We start from the raw sequence: 19,788 nt of genomic DNA, 5'->3' as shown, positions 1-19,788 counted from the left end.
GAGGACACTCCCTTGTGGAATGGAGAACACAGGCAAGAGCTTACGTACAAGTCCCTCTTTGACAGCAGTAACTCTGGTCCTTTCCTTTCCACTCATCAAAGTACATTGGAATACAACCAAGAGTAATTATTTTTAGAAATAACCTTAAATTCTCCCTAAAAGAAAAAAAATTATTCATATACTTAATATATTTTAAATGCAATTTTATTGAGATATAATCACATAACATGCAATCATTCAAAGTGTACAGTTGTTTACAGTATCGTCATATACTTGTGCATTCATCTTCACAATCAAACTTTGAACATTTTCATTATCCAAAAAAAATAAAGATTAAAATAAAGAATATCCAAAACATCCCATTACCCTCCTCCTCCCATTGTTCATTTCCTTTTTAAAAAATACAGGTAATTGAGATATATTCACACACCCTACAGTCACCCTCAGTGTACAATCAGTTATTCACAGCACCATCATACATTTGTGCATTCATCACCAGAATCAATTTTTGAACCTTTTCTTTACTCTAAAATAAAAATAAAAGCAAAAAAGAACACCTAAATCTTTCCATCCCCTCCATCCACCCTTTTCTTCATCTAATTTTGTCCCCATTTTTCCACTCATCTGTCCATATGCTGGATAAAGGGAGTATGAGCCACAAGGTTTTCACAGTCACACAGTCACACTGTGCAATCTACATAGTTATACAATCATCTTCAAGAATCAAGGTCACTGGGTTGCAGTTCAACAGCTTTAGGTATTTCCCTCTAGCCGTTCCAGCACACTAAAAACTGAAAAGTGGTATCTATGTGGCACATAAGAATACCCTCCAGGGTGACCTCTCGACTCCATTTTTTTTTTTTTTTTTTTTTTTTTTTTAAATCATCATTTTATTGAGATATATTCACATACCACGCAGTCATACAAAACAAATTGTACTTTCGATTGTTTACAGTACCATTACATAGTTGTACATTCATCACCTAAATCAATCCCTGACACCTTCATTAGCACACACACAAAAATAACAAGAATAATAATTAGAGTGAAAAAGAGCAATTGAAGTAAAAAAGAACACTGGGTACCTTTGTCTGTTTGTTTCCTTCCCCTACTTTTCTACACATCCATCCATAAACTAGACAAAGTGGTGTTTGGTCCTTATGGCTTTCCCAATCCCATTGTCACCCCTCATAAGCTACATTTTTATACAACTGTCTTCGAGATTCATGGGTTCTGGGTTGTAGTTTGATAGTTTCAGGTATCCACCACCAGCTACCCCAATTCTTTAGAACCTAAAAAGGGTTGTCTAAAGTGTGCATAAGAGTGCCCACCAGAGTGACCTCTCGGCTCCTTTTGGAATCTCTCTGCCACTGAAGCTTATTTCATTTCCTTTCACATCCCCCTTTTGGTCAAGAAGATGTTCTCCGTCCCACGGTGCCAGGTCTACATTCCTCCCTGGGAGTCATATTCCACGTTGCCAGGGAGATTCACTTCCCTGGGTGTCTGATCCCACGTAGGGGGGAGGGCAGTGATTTCACCTTTCAAGTTGGCTTAGCCAGAGAGAGAGGGCCACATCTGAGCAACAAAGAGGCATTCAGGAGGAGACTCTTAGGCACAAATACAGGGAGGCCTAGCCTCTCCTTTGCAGCAACCGTCTTCCCAAGGGTAAAACTTATGGTAGAGGGCTCAACCCATCAAACCACCAGTCCCCTATGTCTGTGGTCATGTTAGCAACCATGGTGGTGGGGTAGGCGAATACCCCTGCATTCTCCACAGGCTCCTCAAGGGGGCACTACATCTTTTTTTTTTTTTTTTTTTTTTTTTTTTAACTTTCCCTTCTTTTTTCAAATCACCTGTATGAAAAAAAAAGTTAAAAAGAAAACAAACATACAATAAAAGAGCATTTCAAAGAGACCATAGCAAGGGAGTAAGAAAAAGACAACTAACCTAAGATAACTGCTTAACTTCCAACATGTTCCTACTTTACCCCAAGAAAGTTACATAATATAGCAACATTTCAGTGAACTTGTTCCTACTACAACCATCAGAAATTAACAGACCATAGTCATTTCTGGGCATCCCCAGAACGTTAAATAGCTTATCTGTTCTTCCTGGATTATTGTTCCCCCTTCCTTAATTGCTCTCTACTGCTAGTTCCCCTACATTCTACATTATAAACCATTTGTTTTACATTTTTCAAAGTTCACATTAGTGGTAGCATATAATATTTCTCTTTTTGTGCCTGGCTTATTTCGCTCAGCATTATGTCTTCAAGGTTCATCCATGTTGTCATATGTTTCACGAGATCGTTCCTTCTTACTGCCGCGTAGTATTCCATCGTGTGTATATACCACATTTTATTTATCCACTCATCTGTTGAAGGACATTTGGGTTGTTTCCATCTCTTGGCAATTGTGAATAATGCTGCTATGAACATTGGCGTGCAGATATCTGTTCGTGTCACTGCTTTCCGATCTTCCGGGTATATACCGAGAAGTGCAATCGCTGGATCGAATGGTAGCTCTATATCTAGTTTTCTAAGGAACTGCCAGACTGACTTCCAGAGTGGCTGAACCATTATACAGTCCCACCAACAATGAATAAGAGTTCCAATTTCTCCACATCCCCTCCAGCATTTGTAGTTTCCTGTTTGTTTAATGGCAGCCATTCTAACCGGTGTTAGATGGTATCTCATTGTGGTCTTAATTTGCATCTCTCTAATAGCTAGTGAAGCTGAACATTTTTTCATGTGTTTCTTGGCCATTTGTATTTCCTCTTCAGAGAACTGTCTTTTCATATCTTTTGCCCATTTTATAATTGGGCTGTCTGTACTATTGTCATTGAGTTGTAGGATTTCTTTGTATATGCAAGATATCAGTCTTTTGTCAGATACATGGTTTCCAAAAATTTTTTCCCATTGAGTTGGCTGCCTCTTTACCTTTTTGAGAAATTCCGTTGAGGTGCAGAAACTTCTAAGCTTGAGGAGTTCCCATTTATCTATTTTCTCTTTTGTTGCTTGTGCTTTCGGTGTAAAGTCTAAGAAGTGGCCTCCTAATACAAGGTCTTGAAGATGTTTTCCTACATTATCTTCTAGGAGTTTTATGGTACTTTCTTTTATATTGAGATCTTTGGTCCATTTTGAGTTAATTTTTGTGTAGGGGGTGAGGTAGGGGTCCTCTTTCATTCTTTTGGATATGGATATCCAACTCTCCCAGCCCCATTTGTTGAAAAGACCATTATGGCTCAGTTCGGTGACTTTGGGGGCCTTATCAAAGATCAGTCGGCCATAGATCTGAGGGTCTATCTCTGAATTCTCAATTCGATTCCATTGATCTATATGTCTATCTTTGTGCCAGTACCATGCTGTTTTGGCAACTGTGGCTTTATAATAGGCTTCAAAGTCAGGGAGTGTAAGTCCTCCCACTTCGTTTTTCTTTTTTAGAGTGTCTTTAGCAATTCGAGGCATCTTCCCTTTCCAAATAAATTTGATAACTAGCTTTTCCAAGTCTGCAAAGTAGGTTGTTGGAATTTTGATTGGGATTGCATTGAATCTGTAGATGAGTTTGGGTAGAATTGACATCTTAATGACATTTAGCCTTCCTATCCATGAGCATGGAATATTTTTCCATCTTTTAAGGTCCCCTTCTATTTCTTTTAGTAGAGTTATGTAGTTTTCTTTGTATAGGTCTTTTACATCTTTGGTTAAGTTGATTCCTAGGTACTTGATTTTTTTAGTTGCTATTGAAAATGGTATCTTTTTCTTGAGTGTCTCTTCAGTTTGTTCATTTCTAGCATATAGAAACATTACTGACTTATGTGCATTAATCTTGTATCCCGCTACTTTGCTAAATTTGTTTATTAGCTCTAGTAGGTGTATCGTTGATTTCTCAGGGTTTTCTAGATATAAGATCATATCATCTGCAAACAATGACAGTTTTACTTTTTCTTTTCCAATTTGGATGCCTTTTATTTCTTTGTCTTGCCGGATTGCCCTGGCTAGCACTTCCAGCACAATGTTGAATAACAGTGGTGACAGCGGGCATCCTTGTCTTGTTCCTGATCTTAGAGGGAAGGCTTTCAGTCTCTCACCATTGAGTACTATGCTGGCTGTGGGTTTTTCATATATGCTCTTTATTATGTTGAGGAAGTTTCCTTCAATTCCTACCTTTTGAAGTGTTTTTATCAAAAAGGGATGTTGGATTTTGTCAAATGCTTTTTCAGCATCTATTGAGATGATCAATTGATTTTTCCCTTTCGAGTTTTTAATGTGTTGTAATACATTGATTGTTTTTCTTATGTTGAACCATCCTTGCATGCCTGGAATGAACCCCACTTGGTCATGGTGTATGATTTTTTTAATGTGTCTTTGGATTCGATTTGCAAGTATTTTGTTGAGGATTTTTGCATCTATATTCATTAGGGAGATTGGCCGGTAGTTTTCCGTTTTTGTAGCATCTTTGCCTGGTTTTGGTATTAGATTGATGTTAGCTTCATAAAATGAGTTAGGTAGTGTTCCATTTTTTTCAATGTTTTGAAAGAGTTTGAGTAAGATTGGTGTCAGTTCTTTCTGGAAAGTTTGGTAGAATTCCCCTGTGAAGCCATCTGGCCCTGGGCATTTATTTGTGGGAAGATTTTTGATGACTGATTGGATCTCTTTGCTTGTGATGGGTTGGTTGAGGTCTTCTATTTCTTCTCTGGTCAGTCTAGGTTGTTCATATGTTTCCAGGAAATTGTCCATTTCTTCTACATTATCCAGTTTGTTGCCATACAGTTGTTCATAATATCCTCTTATAATTTTTTTAATTTCTTCAGGATCTGCAGTTATGTCACCTTTTTCATTCATTATTTTGTTTATATGGGTCTTCTCTCTTTTTGATTTTGTCAGTCTAGCTAGGGGCTTGTCAATCTTGTTGATCTTCTCAAAGAACCAACTTTTGGTGATATTTATCCTTTCTATTGTTTTTTTGTTCTCTATGTCATTTATTTCTGCTTTAATCCTTGTTATTTCTTTTCTTGTACTTGGTTTAGGATTGGTTTGCTGTTCATTTTCTAGCTTCTTCAGTTGATCCATTAGTTCTTTGATTTTGGCTCTTTCTTCCTTTTTAATATATGCGTTTAGTGCTATAAATTTCCCCCTTAGCACTGCTTTTGCTGCATCCCATAGGTTTTGGTATGTTGTGTTCTCATTTTCATTCGTCTCTATATATTTAGCAATTTCTCTTTCTATTTCTTCTTTAACCCACTGATTGTTTAGGAGTGTGTTGTTTAACCTCCAGGTATTTGTGAATTTTCTAAGTCTCTGATGGTTATTGACTTCTAATTGTATTCCATTGTGGTCAGAGAATGTGCTTTGAATAATTTCAATCTTTTTAAATTTATTGAGGCTTGTTTTATGTCCCAGCATATGATCTATTCTGGAGAAAGTTCCGTGAGCACTAGAAAAGTATGTGTATCCTGGTGATTTGGGATGTAATGTCCTGTAGATGTCTGTTAAATCTAATTCATTTATCAGATTGTTTAGGTTTTCAATTTCCTTATTGGTCTTCTGTCTGGTTGATCTATCTATAGGAGAGAGTGATGTGTTCAAGTCTCCCACAATTATTGTGGAAACATCAATTGCTTCCTTTAGTTTTGCCAATGTTTCTCTCATGTATTTTGTGGCACCTTGATTGGGTGCATAGACATTTACGATTGTTATTTCTTCTTGCTGAATTGCCCCTTTTATTAGTATGTAGTGGCCTTCTTTGTCTCTCAAAACATCCCTGCATTTGAAGTCTATTTTATCTGAGATTAATATTGCTACACCTGCTTTCTTTTGGCTGTGGCTTGCATGAAATATTTTTTTCCATCCTTTCACTTTCAGTTTCTTTGTGTCCGTGTGTCTAAGATGAGTCTCTTGTATGCAACATATTGATGGTTCATTTTTTTTGATCCATTCTGCGAATCTATATCTTTTAATTGGGGAGTTTAATCCATTTACATTCAACGTTAAAACCGTGAAGGCATTTCTTGAATCGGCCATCTTATCCTTTGGATTATGTTTGCCATATTTTTCCCTCTCTCTATTAATATTCTTTATTGTACCCATACCGAATCTCTTTAGTACTGAACCTTTCTCCAAGTCTCTCTGTCCTGTCTTTGTTTCTCTGTCTGTAGGGCTCCCTTTAGTATCTCCAGTAGGGCAGGTCTCTTGTTAGCAAATTCTCTCAGCATTTCTTTGTCTGTGAAAAATTTAAGCTCTCCCTCAAATTTGAAGGAGAGCTTTGCTGGATAAAGTATTCTTGGCTGGAAATTCCTCTCACTCAGAATTTTAAATATATCGTGCCACTGCCTTCTCGCCTCCATGGTGGCTGCTGAGTAGTCACTACTTATTCTTATGCTGTTTCCTTTGTATGTGGTGAATTGCTTTTCTCTTGCTGCTTTCAGAACTTGCTCCTTCTCTTCTATGTTTGACAGTGTGATCAGTATATGTCTCGGAGTGGGTTTTTTTGGATTTATTCTATTTGGAGTTCGCTGAGCATTTATGATTTGTGTATTTATGTTGTTTAGAAGATTTGGGAAGTTTTCCCCAACAATTTCTTTGAATACTCTTCCTAGACCTTTACCCTTTTCTTCCCCTTCTGGGACACCAATGAGTCTTATATTCGGACGTTTCATATTATCTATCATATCCCTGAGGTCCATTTCGAGTTTTTCAATTTTTTTCCCCATTCTTTCTTTTATGCTTTCATTTTCCATTCTGTCATCTTCCAGGTCACTGATTCGTTGTTCAACTTCCTCTAGTCTTGTACTATGAGTGTCCAGAATCTTTTTAATTTGGTCAACAGTTTCTTTAATTTCCATAAGATCATCCATTTTTTTATTTAGTCTTGCAATGTCTTCTTTATGCTCTTCTAGGGTCTTCTTGATTTCCTTCATATCCCGTACTAGGGTCTCATTGTTCATCTTCAGTTCTTTGAGTAGCTGCTCTAGGTGTGTCTCTTCTGGTCTTTTGATTTGGGTGCTTGGGCTTGGGTTATCCATATCGTCTGGTTTTTTCATATGCTTTATAATTTTCTGTTGTTTTTGGCCTCGTGGCATTTGCTGAACTTGATAGGGTTCTTTTAGGGTTTGTAGACTAGTTGAAGTCCTTATCTCTAATTTATCAGATCTACAGCTTCGTGGAGTAGACTTTCTCTAACTAACCGGCAGGTGGCGTCCACGAGCCACCTGTTCTCCACAAGCCAGTTCTCCCCTGCTTAGCCTTTTTGGTGAGTGGGGGAGTGAGTCTTGTGGGGCCCAATTGGTGTACCAAGCTTGCGTGTGTAGTTGGTGTTGCCTGCCCTGTATGTGGGGCGTGTTTCTGGGCAGTCGGGGAGGGGGGGTGGCCCTAACAATCAAATCTCCCTGATGATCCTAGAGTTTTAAAGCTACTGCAATAGTCTAATCCTTCAGTTCAGTCCTGCCACAGTTTGTCTCTGCCACTGACCCACAAGTCTTTGGTATTGGTGTATGGCTCCTGAGACTTACAAGTGGGCCCCTCTTCCAGGCTGTGCACCCCGGGTCCTCTGTTGAGGGATGACTGTGCTATGTCACAGGTGAGTGCCGTCCCCCCAGGGCAGTTCTGGGCTGCTGGGCTGTGTTGGGAGGCTCCCAGTCTGCTCAAATGATGGCTGAATGGGGCTCTGTTAATTCACACTGCTCCCCCTTCCCAGCTCTGGGACATTCAGCTGAGGTTGCAGGGAAGGCTAATGTCCACGCCCAGTTTTGTGGTGTGTGCCTGTTATTTGAAGCACTTCCGTCACACTGGGTTGTCTGGGGCAGCTCTGGGCTATGGGGCTGGTGATGGGCAGGAGTGTTTCCTGTCCACCAGGATGGTGGCTGTGAGCGGACACCCCCCTTTTCTTGGGAAGTTGTGTTGTTTAGTGAATTTTCTCAGCCACTGGATTATTGCCTTTTGTCTCAGAGCTCTCTTAGTTCTGCTCTTGACTTGACGTGCCCAAATTTCAATTCTTTGAAGCTTTCTGTATTGAGCTTCTTAGAGTAATTGTTTTAGAAAAAGCAAAAAGGATTTAAAAAAAAAAAAAAAACAAAAAACGGCCCTCCTCAGAGATCTAATGGGTTATTGAAATGCTAATAGACAAAGCAACCAGGGCCATTAAGGAAAGGTGCACAGGGCAGAGAGATCAGCCTTGCTTCGGGATTTGCATATGCGCCTCAAGGCCTGATCTCCGCCCTTCCCCTTTCTGTGTTCACCAGAACTCCAAAAATCCTCTGCTTTTATTTTGGAGTTTTTCGTGTTGTTTTTTTTCTATGCCTGTCTCCTCTCTGCTGGGCTGGCTGCTCTCAGAGTCTCTGGTGTCTGGTCTCAGTCTATCTATGGTTGGAGTTTGAATCAGTAGAATGAGTTTCCGATAAGAGCAGCCACTGCAATTCTCCCTTCTCCTTCCTGGAGCTGACAGCCCCTCCTCCCCCGGGACTGAGCCTGGCAGGGAGGGGCGCGGGTCCCCTGGCCGCAAAAACTTACAGATTTCGCTGATCTCAGCAGTTCCACGTTTTCATGGGTGTTGTATGAAGTATGCCCAAAGACAGATTGCTCTGTGGTGTCCAGTCCACGCAGTTCCTGGCTTTTTACCTACTTTCCTGGAGGAGTAACTAAAACATACAGCTCACCAGTCTGCCATCTTGCCCCGCCTCCTGATATAATTCTTAAGGATTGGCCATACCGAAGATCACACAGCTTGTTAGTGACAGAGCAGGGATTAGAAACCAGGTCTCCTGTTTCCCGGTCCAGTGCCACACGATGACTGGCTCTTAGACGGCTCGCAGGGATTGAGCGCAACTCGTCCGCCTGCCGCTCTGCCTTCTGGAAGGAGGGGCACCGTAGCTTGGAAACTGAACATTCACACACAGCTTCGCAGTGACGTGAATGCGACGAAAGGTTTCCAGAGCCCAAAGGGGCTTTCCCCACCCAGAAAACAATGGTCTGGAGAGGCCAGAAACCCGAGAAATCACCACGCCAGCTCACTTCAGCGTCGAGCACCTCCACATCGCGGGAATAACTGGCACCACGCCCACTGCAGCTCAGCCCTGGCGAAGAAGAAGTGGAAGAAAAATGCTGAGAAAACCCGCCTCGCCCAGCCTGAGAAAGCCCGCCGAAATTTTTATTCTGGCTTGCCAGGAAGCTCGGCTTCCCAGCCCCTCAGATAAACCATTAGCAGCTGGAGCAAAAGCGAGCTATCGACTCCATTTGAAATCTCTCAGCCATTAGAACCTTATTTTGTTTCATCTCTCTTCCCCCTTTTGGTCAAGAAGATCCTCTCAATCCCACAGTGCTGGGTCCAGGCTCATCTCCAGGTGTCATTTCCCATGTTGCCAGGGGGATTCACACCCCTGGGTGTCATGTCCCACGTTGGGGGGAGGGTAGTGAGTTCACCTGCTGACATATACTTAATGAATTTTAATTATTTTAATAATGAATTAATATTACCATGATAATATTAGTAACCCGTGGTTACTATGTCTTTGTTTCTTATTTTGTATTTTAATATAGAATTAATATATTAACTAGTGTTCACCACATGTAACTGGAGAGTAAGTTAGAAGAATAACAAGGCATGTTCAGTCTCTATCTTGGAAAGACCCTTGAGTGAGGCATTTGGACTCTAAAGTTCCAATGAAGTTTCAGTCCCTGGGCACGGGAATTCTGGAGAAATACATCTAACCCCAACAACCATTCTCTTCTTTACCATCTTGTTTCACTGTAAGCTCCAAACCTCAGAAAGGTACAGAACCGAATTCTGATGGGACCAAATTTAATATCATGTTGCTTTTTTCCTAAATCTCTTAATTTTTATCCACATACCTAAGGTTTATAAAATCCCTGAAAATTTTGAAACTAACTTGTATTCTAAAGGACCTTTGTGTCTGTGTGTGTGCATGTGTGTGTGTCTATAAAAACATTTAGGAATAAAATAAATCAACAGGATTGAAAAGAACGACTTTTAAATTTAAAATATTTTTTATAGATTTTGAAGGTACGACCTTCCTTGAAACCGAGCAAGGAAAACCATTTGTGCCAGTATTCAGACATTTAAGGTTACAGTATATTATCAGTGACCTGGCCTCCGCAAGAATTATTGAACAAGATTCTCTAATACCTTCAGGTAAGACAAAGTGAAAAAATTATGATTTTAAGTAATGTTTTTCTGATTATAACAGTAATACATATCATAGGAAAGAATAATAAAGAAATAAAAATTGTCATTAATTTTTAAAATGGTATACATTTTTACAGCAAAGTGGAATCATACTGTATAGATCATTTTCTGTGTATGTATTATATATTGTGGGTATTTTGCCATATCCTTAAATATTCTCTAGAATATTTAAGTGGCTACATAAATGTTATATAATATGGTTACTCTTTTAATTGATTAACCAGTATACTATTTTGGACCAAACTTTTAAAAATTACTTTTGAAGTATTATTTAAAAGGTTAAAATTGCTTTTCCTGTTAGTACTTCTTAAATTTGCCTATTTTCTGTTTTTCTCCTTATTCATTTTAGTCTTAAACCTCATGTCAAATCAAGTGTAAAATCTTTGCTAATTATAATTTAAATTTTTGAAACAATTACTAATTAATTTTATAAATAAAATCCCTAGGGCTTGTATAAAATTCAGTTTAGTACTATATATGCATATAAGAAATTGAAACTAGTATTTCTGTTTAAAAATATACTTGTAAATGTATAATAATTCTAGTAATTAGACTTTTAGGTTTGTATGAAAAAGTTTGTATGAAACCATGTAGGGAATTTTTCATTTCTGTTATTGTGATCTTCAACTCTAATAGTTCTGTTTGGTTCCTTTATAAATTTCAATATCTTTAAGATTGAATATAAGATTTTTATATTATTCATTCATTTTTATTCCATTTAGAATGACTTAAATTGAAATCTTTTTTTTTTTAGACATAGTTGTCTAAATCTAACATGTCAAATTATTTCTTGAATATTTGATTCATTTGCTAATTTAGAGATGGATCATTTTCCCCAAACTAAATTAGTTTAACTAATAACTAATAACAACTAATTATTATTTTGTTAATATAATAAAGGAACAATCCATTATTCAGTTTTCTAGTGAAACTTTTTTAAAAACTGAAAATATTGCCTTAGATGTGGTTCTCACAAATGAAAATTAAGATGAGCTGTGGAAAGGAAACTATGAAATGCAAGAAAATACTTTCAACTAAAGATATGAATTCTGACTTAAATTGTATATAGTCTGAGTAAAGTCCATTCTAAAACAAAGCAATATCACTTATACCACTTTAAAAATTAAGCCATGTTGTTACAGCATATTTGTAAAATATAAACTGTTTTATTTATGACTATTTTAAATTTGTATTTAGAAATGGTAACAATTTTATCAGCTTCTTAAAGTGCTTAAATCCTTTATGCCCTTTCCCTTTTATTTTATTTTAATTTTATTATTTTATTTTATTTTATTTTAATTTTATTATTTTATTTTATTTTAATTTTATTTAATTTTAATTTTATTTTATTTTTAAATTTTAGAGTGGCTATCTTCTGTGTATAAACAGCAGTGGCTTGCTATGCTCCGGGCAGAACAAGACAGTGAGGTGGGGTAAGTATATCATATTGTTTTATTAAAAAAAAAAACTTTAAATGAATTCTGAATGCATTCATTATATGGAAAAATAAGTGACAATACTGAACACTCAAGAGCTGTTGGAATAGAGGAAATATGATGTAATCAACTTTTCATTTTATATTTTTATATTATCAATCAAATATTTTTCTTCTGGTAAGATAATATAATGTAATGTTTGCATTGTCATTTGCTACATTAGTAAAATTGAATAATTTGTATATTCTCATCACCTAGTGCTATATTATTTTCTTTCAACATTTTGAGATGTTACTTGGAATGATGATGTTTTCACAAAGCACAATTTTCATATTTATGTATAAGTAAAGTTAGTTTTCTTTTTGTAATAATGTCAAATTCTGATAAAAATTTCTAAAATGAATTAAAATCATCTGGCTACGGATGCCTTCTCCAAAGGCATATGACCCCCCCCCCCTCAAAATATTTATATACTTTTTTCATGGTAAGGGAAAGAAGAAAATTATTTTCTTTCCATATATGATGCTTTACAGTTCACGGAATACTTCCATATTTATCATTTAACCTTGTGGTAGCTCCTTGAAATAAGGTAAAGAAACAGATCCATCTGTGAGTATATAAAAGAAGACTTAAGAGTTTAATTTTTTGCCCCTGATCACTTTTAACCCATTTTACATACCAAAGTACTTCCCAAAATAATGGCCTACTTATAAGTTTATATCCAGACAATGAGTTTATGAAAGTGTTATAAAATTCATAATGCTTTTGAAATTATCATCATCTAGGGTTCTTAGTTTCTACCTTATTTAAAATTTATATGCCATCTTTTTCCAAAAAGGATTTATAGCCATACTTACCTAGCACAAATACAATAAGATTGTTAAAACAGAAATTAATAAATCAAAAACCAAAACATGGAAGATAAGGAGATAACCAATGGAATTCAGATTTGAAGAATTTTGAAATAGATGAAGGATGTATAAATCATCCTATTAATTTATTTGTTGTGTATATTCAGTTTTTTGATGTTGATTATTTTGTACTTTTTAAGATTTTTCTCACCTATAGGTAGAGGTTATAGCCTCACTGAGATTAATACAGAGTCTCATCTTAGAGTCTGAGCTAGATTAAGTATCTGGTTTTCTTGTGTCCAGAAGTATATGATTATATTATCCCTGATGAAATGCTCTATTTCCCAGATACTGAGCATTAGCTCACTGCTACACTGCTACTAAAGTGAGGGGGATAGTCTGTTCATTGGATACCAGGTCATAATCTAATAAAGTCTCCTCTTCCATACTCTCTTCTACATTGCCAATGGGGTTATCTTTCTAAAACAGAAATAGAATTGTCTCATTCCCCTGCTTAAATAAGGTCCAGGAATATTTGATGATAGTTAAGGAATAATTTTTTAGGTGTGATATATATTGTGCACCTTAAGTGCAGTTACCAAGTTTAAGAAACTTAATACTGATATAAAGCTTACAATTTATATTCCAAGTTTTTCTTATGTCCCAGTAATGTCCCTTTGAGCCTTTTCTCCTCCTCTGTTAGATCCTGTCTAAGATCACGTATTGCATTTAATTGTCATTGTCTTTTTAGTTGCTTATTCTTTTTTTCTTTTCCTTAAGTGTGGAAATATATATACAACATAAACTTCTCCATTTCAGCTACTCCCAACCATATCATTCAGTGGGATTAATCATATTCACAACCTTGCAGTACCCTTACCATCATCCATTACTAGAACTGTCATTTCCCCAAACAGAAACCCTACATCCGTTTTGCATTAATTCCCCATTCCCCTTGCTCTCTGCCCCCGGTAACCTGTACCCTACTTTCTGTCTCTGTGAGTTTAATCTGTGATATTTTCTTTGTGGTTACCATGGGGCTTAAATTTGACTTCCTCAATCGAATACAATCTCATTTGGTTTGAAATCAACTTAACTTCAGTAGCATACACAAATTATGCCCCTTTACCCCTCTATTCCCCCACTTTTGTGTACTTGTCATAAATTACGTGTTTATATATTATGAGTCCAACACCATTGATTTATCATTACATTTTATGCATTTACCTTTTGAAATACTATACGAAGAGTGGCATTATAAACTAAAAATGCAATAGTACTGGCATTTCTATTTATCTTTTACCAGAGATCTTTTTTTATCCATGCAGCTTCAATCTGTCATCTGGTACCCTTTCCTTTCAACTTACAGAACTCCCTTTAGCATTTCTTATAGGGGCTGGTCTAGTGGTGATGAACTCCCTCAACTTTAGTTTATCTGAGAATGTCTTAATCTCTCCTACGTTTTTTTTATTCTTTCATAATTGAGATTTTATTGGTTGTTTTGAAGATCAGCACACAGATATTTATGAACAATTTTTACACAATTCTTAATGTATGTACCAAAAGTCTAAAAAGCCTTGTGGTTGTAATCCTTTCTAAAATTATTCCAGTAACTTTCCAGCTTAAAATTTGGGGGCAAGTTTTTCTTAAGAGTATATCAAGTACCAATATCTTCAAATGTTGATAAGCTGGTACATCATAAGTCCCACTAATTCACGATTTAATATCATACTCACTACATACTCATATTTCCAGTCCTTCACAGCATATAACAAAGTTATTAGGAAAAGTGGATGACCATGACCAAGGATGTCACAAAGTGCACACGGTTGTGACAGGGAGAGCCAAGGTCAGGGAGCAGTTTTAATCAACAATTCTACTGAAAAAAACATGGGAATGAGAGTAATTTAAACTGTTAAATACATTAAATGCATGACTGTGACTCCAAATCGTCATTTAAAATTTGTTGTGTTATAGGGTATAAACACTGCCACCCCCCCACCCTATGGAATGCTAACTTGATGTCGAAGATAGTCAATGCCCCCCATAATTAAATATCCCACTATTTTCTGGTTGTACCAAAAAATAAATAACCAGCAAATGATTTCCCCTCTTACAGCATTTACACTTAAAAAAATGGAAAAAGGTGGGATTTCAATCTTCTTCTTAAAAATGTTTCTTCTAGAGCTACTAAAAAACTTGCTTTTACAAAATAGTTGATAAAAATACTCCTCTGTATTGTACAAGAGAGAAACAGGGACCACTGATAAGATATGGATATGGTATTAATCATATTTGACTTCTTTCTGTCCTGCTTCATCAGAGGCTGGACTCTCCTCATTTTTGGTTTCTTCATTTTCTGCAGGTAAATCTTTAGTTTCTTGGTTAGCCACTTCAGCTTGTTTTCCCATTGCTCCCCTTTTCCCTTTTGGTTGTACTTTTTTGTCTGATGATTTATCCTTTCCTGCTGCCTTTTTTTTTAAAATACAATTTTATTGAAATATATTCACGTACTATACAATCATCCAAAGTGTAAAACACTTGTTCATGGTATCATCATATAGTTGTGCATTCATCACCACAATTTTTTGAACATTTTCATTACTTCAAGAAATAAAAATGAAAATAAGAATAAAAATAAAAGTATGAAAGAACACCCAAAACACCTCATACTCCTTTTCCCTTCCTATTATTCATTTACTTTTTGTCCCCCTTTTTTTCTACACCAGATCTGGTCCCTATACTGGATAAAGGGAGTGAGAACCACAATGTTTTCACAAGCACACAGTCACAGCATATAAGCTACATAGTTACACAGTCGTCTTTCAAGAATCCAGGATACTGAATTGCAGTCCAACAGTTTTAGATATTTCCTTCTAGCTATTCTAATACACTAATAACTAAAAAGGGATATCTATAAAATGCATAAGAATAACCTCCCAAATGACCTCTTGCATCCATTTGAAGTCTCTCAGCCCCTGAAACTCGACTTTGGTTCATTTCTCTTCTCTCTTTTGGTGAAGAAGGCTTTCTCAATCCCACGATGCTGATCCAGGCTCATCCCCAAGAGTCATGTCCCACTTTGCCAGGGAGATTTATACCCCTGGGAGTCATGTCCCACTTAGGCAGGAGGTCAGTGAGTTTACCTGCAGTGTTGGCTTAGAGAGAGAGGCCACATCTGAGCAACAAAAAAGGTTCTCTTGGGTGACTCTTAGGCACCATTATAAGTAGGCTTAGCCTCTCCTTTGCAGCAACAAGCTTTTTAAGGGCAAGCCCCAAGATCGAGGACTTGGCCTACTACAATGATAGTCCCCAGTGCTTGTGAGAACATCAGGAATTCTCCAGGTGGGAATTTCCAGTTTTTCCCCAGTCCCTCAAGGGGGCTTTGCAAATATGTTTTTTTCTTTGCCCAAATTACTCTGGGATGTATCGGGGCTTCATGCTAACCTGCAAACCAACGAGATCTCACCCCTTATTCAAGGTTCCATGTAATTATGGTGTTTGAAGAAACTGACCATACAAGTTAAATTATATAGTGTGCTACAGAAAATATAGATTTTTCCACCAAATAAACATCAGTTCCTTTGGTCTCACATAGAAGTTGAAGTTTTAAAATACAGTCAATATCATTCTTTTCCCTTTAGTCTGGTTTACCTTAGTCCTAACCAAGTCCATTTTGTTCATATCTCAATTTAAGTCTGATCTCTTTTTTAGCTTCTTTAACATTTGCCATATGGGATAATGCTGATGTTCATAGCTTCTGAACTCTGGCTCTCAGTCGCAAGTGTCACACAGATATCCAAAGTTCCAGGGACTAACCAGGTTATACATAAACAGCTCATCATCTCAGAATTTAGAAATAACCATTACAACTCATGAATAGATGTGACTGCTATAAGAGCTTACAATCTAGGAACCTTTACCATAAGCCTTCCCTGATAACTTGTGCTCTCAGATTCAGTTCTCATAGTTTGCACATTATAGTTAGTCCATATTAGTGAGGCGTTATAATGTTTATCTTTTTGATTCTGGCTTGTTTCACTCAACATGCTGTCCTCAAGGTCCAGTCACCTAGTTGCGTACCTCGTGACTTCATTTCTTCTTGCTGCTGCTCAGTATTGCATTGAATGTATACACCACAGTTCACCATTCCATTTATTGGTCACTGTACCCTTAGGTCACCTCAATCTGTTGCAAATTGTGAATACTGCTGCCATAAACACCAGTGTGCAAAGTCCATTCAGGTCCCTGCTCTCAGGTCTTCCAAGTATATACCCAGTAACTGGGTTGCAGGATCATATGGCAACCCCATAGTTAGCTTCCTGTGGAACCATCACTCTGCCCCCCAGACAGGCTGCACCATTCTACTTCCCTACCAACAGTGAACAGGTACATCCCTCTCTCCACACCTTCTCCAGCACCTGTATCCCACTGTTTATTTTTCAAACAGTTTTATTCACACACCATACAATCCAATCGTAAACAATCAGTGATTCCCGGTATAGTTACATAGTTATGTATTCACCTCCACAACCTATATGAGGACATTCCCATTACTTCTGTGAAGAGGAAAAGGAGGGAAAAAATGAAGAATAAAAATATAAAATATTGAAGAAAAATAAAAATAAAGTAAAATAAAATGAAAAGGTCAGACAGCACGACCACCACCAAGAATCCCATATCACTCCCTTATAACCCCCTCTTATAAACATTTATCTTTAGTATATTGCCTTTTCTACAATTAATGGAAGCATCTTACAATGTCACTGTGAACTATAGACTCTAGTTTGCATTGATTGTATTTTTTTCCCTTGTACCATCCAATTTTCAATACCTTGCAATGCTGATATTCATTTGTTCTCCCTCTTTTAAAAACAATCTTATGTTTGTACATTTAGTCACTGTCGTTGACCACTCTAGGTTTCACTAAGTTATACAATCCCAGTTTTTATCTTCTGTCTTTCCTCCTGGTGTCATATATGCCCCTAGCCTTCCCCTTTCAACCGTACTCAAAATCATCTTTGTTCAGAGTACTTACAAGATTGTGCTGCCATCACACAGTATTATGCTGTCTATTTCTGGAGCTATACAATCAGTCCTGTTTACCTTTATGTACCCCTTCAGCATCAAATGCCCAATTTCTAATCTCTGTCTCCTGATGACCTGTGTTCTCAACTTTAACTCAGATTTCTCTCACCAATATTAGTGACTCCGTAGAGTACCTATCCTTTTGCTTCTGGCTAATTTCAGTCAACGTAATGCCTACTGTCTACCATTTTGACTTTTGGAATTTATATGTCATATTTTATTTTCCCTCTCTCTCTCACTCTCACTGATAATCAACATTTCTACTCTCTTCTCCAAACCTCTCTCTCCTGTATTTTCCTATCTGTCTGTATTGTTCCCTTTACTATTTCTTATAGAGCAGGTCTTTTGTTCACAAACTCTCAGTGTCTGTTTGTCTGAAAATATTTTAAACTCTCTCTCATTTTGAAGGACGGTTTTGCTGGATATAGGATTCTTGGTTGGCAGTTTTTCTCTTTCAGTATCTTAAATATATCATACCACTGCCTTCTGGCCTTCATAGTTTCTACTGAGAAATCCGCATATAGCCTTATCAAGCTTCCTTTGTATGTAATGGATCGCTTTTCTCTTGCTGCTGTCAGGATTCTCTCTTTGTCTTTGACATTTGATAATCTGATTATTAAGTGTCTTGGAGTTGGTCTACTTGGATCTATTCTGTTTGGCATACACTGTGTTTCTTGGAGCTGCAGTTTTACGTCTTTCATAGGAGATGGGAAATTTTCAGTGATTATTTCCTCCATTATTGTTTCTGCCCCTTTTCCCTTCTCTTTCTGGCACACCCATGACATGTATATTCATGTATTTCATGTTATCATTCACTTCCCTCAGACTTTGCTCATATTTTTCCATTCTTTTCCCTATCTGTTCTTTTGTGTGTAGGATTTCAGATCTCTTGCCCTCTAGTTCCTGAATGTTTTCTTCTTCCTCTTGAAATCTGCTGTTGTATGTCTCCATTATGTTTTTCATCTCTTCTGTTGTGCCTTTCATTCCCTTAAGTTCTGCCATTTGTTTTTTCAAACTTTCAGGTTCTTCCTTAAGTTCGCCCAGTGTCTTCTTTATGTCCTTCAACTCTTTTGCCATATCTTTCCTCAGCTCGTTAATTTGATTTTTAATTGATTTAGCATATTTGTTTGAAGATCTTTAATAAGTTGTTTCAACTCCTGTATCTCATTTGAAGTGTAAGTTTGTTCCTTTGACTAGGCCATAACTTCATTTTTTCTAGTGTGAGTCATAATTTTTTGTTGTCGGGACATCTGGTTTCCTTGATTATCCCAGTCAGATTTTCCCAGACCAGATGGGCCCTGGTCTCAGGAGGAAAGTGTAATCAGTGCCAGGTTTCCCTGAGGATGAGACCAAGAAAGTTGTCAGACTTTCCTGTGAGGCCTCTAGACACTGTGCTTTTGGTATCCTGCCCAGCAGGTATCACTTGTCAGCCTGCAGCTCCCACAAGCATAAAGAGGTACGTTGCCTTTAATTCTCTATAGGCCCTGTCCCTGCCAGGGGCTGAGAGTGTCAGAAGCCAAGCTTAAGCTGTTTCTGTTCCCTCCCCACACCCCCCACCCCCAGGTCCTAGGGTCTGAGTTCTCTGAGGGAAGGCAGCCACTTGAGCTGGGCCCTGCCCCCCCACCCCCCGTTTATTCTTAAGCCCTTTAGAGGTTTGTCTCCTACACTTCACCTCTTCCTTTGTCTCTCTCTCTTAACTCCACCCTTGCCTGAGTCATTGCTGCCAATTGAAAATGCCTGAGGCCTTTTCCAGTGATCTACCCAAAATGAGAGAACAAACAGGAAAGAAAAAAATCCCCCCTTCAGAGCCTGTCCCCAGCCCCCCTGGCTACCAGTCAAGAACCAGGGTTGGTGCCCAGTTCTGTATGCCCCCTTTCTTGGCACATAGCCCTTTTTCAGTATTCTGAGCACAACCGACTCCAGAAGCCTCTGTTTTTATTTATTTATGTATTTTTTTCCATCAGCCCCGCCTCCTCTCTGCCTGGAGATCCTTGGGTTCCTTTCCTGCTTGCTCCAGGTTTATCTGTGCTCGTAGCTTGTTATTAGAGTCCAAATCCATTAACTAAAACTGCAGTTGGAGCTTGGTTGAGCTACATACCCATGATCCCAGCAGGGACTACTACTTTTTTCTTTTTTTCTTTTTTTTTTTTTTTAATTCAGTTTTATTGAGAAATATTCACACACCATACAGTCATCCATGGTGTACAATCAACT

At 37.6% G+C, this 19,788-nt stretch overlaps 1 protein-coding gene across 2 annotated transcripts in view; it reads left to right on the top strand.

The window, feature by feature from the left end:
- Nucleotides 1-19,788, top strand: part of GMCL1 (germ cell-less 1, spermatogenesis associated) — an 86,803-nt gene that overhangs the window by 32,398 nt on the left and 34,617 nt on the right. For both annotated transcript variants that reach the window (XM_037806847.1, XM_037806848.1), the window contains exons 9-10: nt 10,008-10,145; nt 11,563-11,632. In XM_037806847.1, coding sequence (XP_037662775.1) covers nt 10,008-10,145; nt 11,563-11,632 — 208 coding nt within the window. The remainder of the gene's footprint in view (nt 1-10,007; nt 10,146-11,562; nt 11,633-19,788) is intronic.

The sequence above is a fragment of the Choloepus didactylus genome, chromosome 17 (assembly GCF_015220235.1).
Source record: "Choloepus didactylus isolate mChoDid1 chromosome 17, mChoDid1.pri, whole genome shotgun sequence".
Classification (NCBI taxonomy): domain Eukaryota; kingdom Metazoa; phylum Chordata; class Mammalia; order Pilosa; family Megalonychidae; genus Choloepus; species Choloepus didactylus.
Note: the sequence above shows the minus strand (reverse complement) of the source record. Positions and strands in the feature narration are given on the sequence as shown.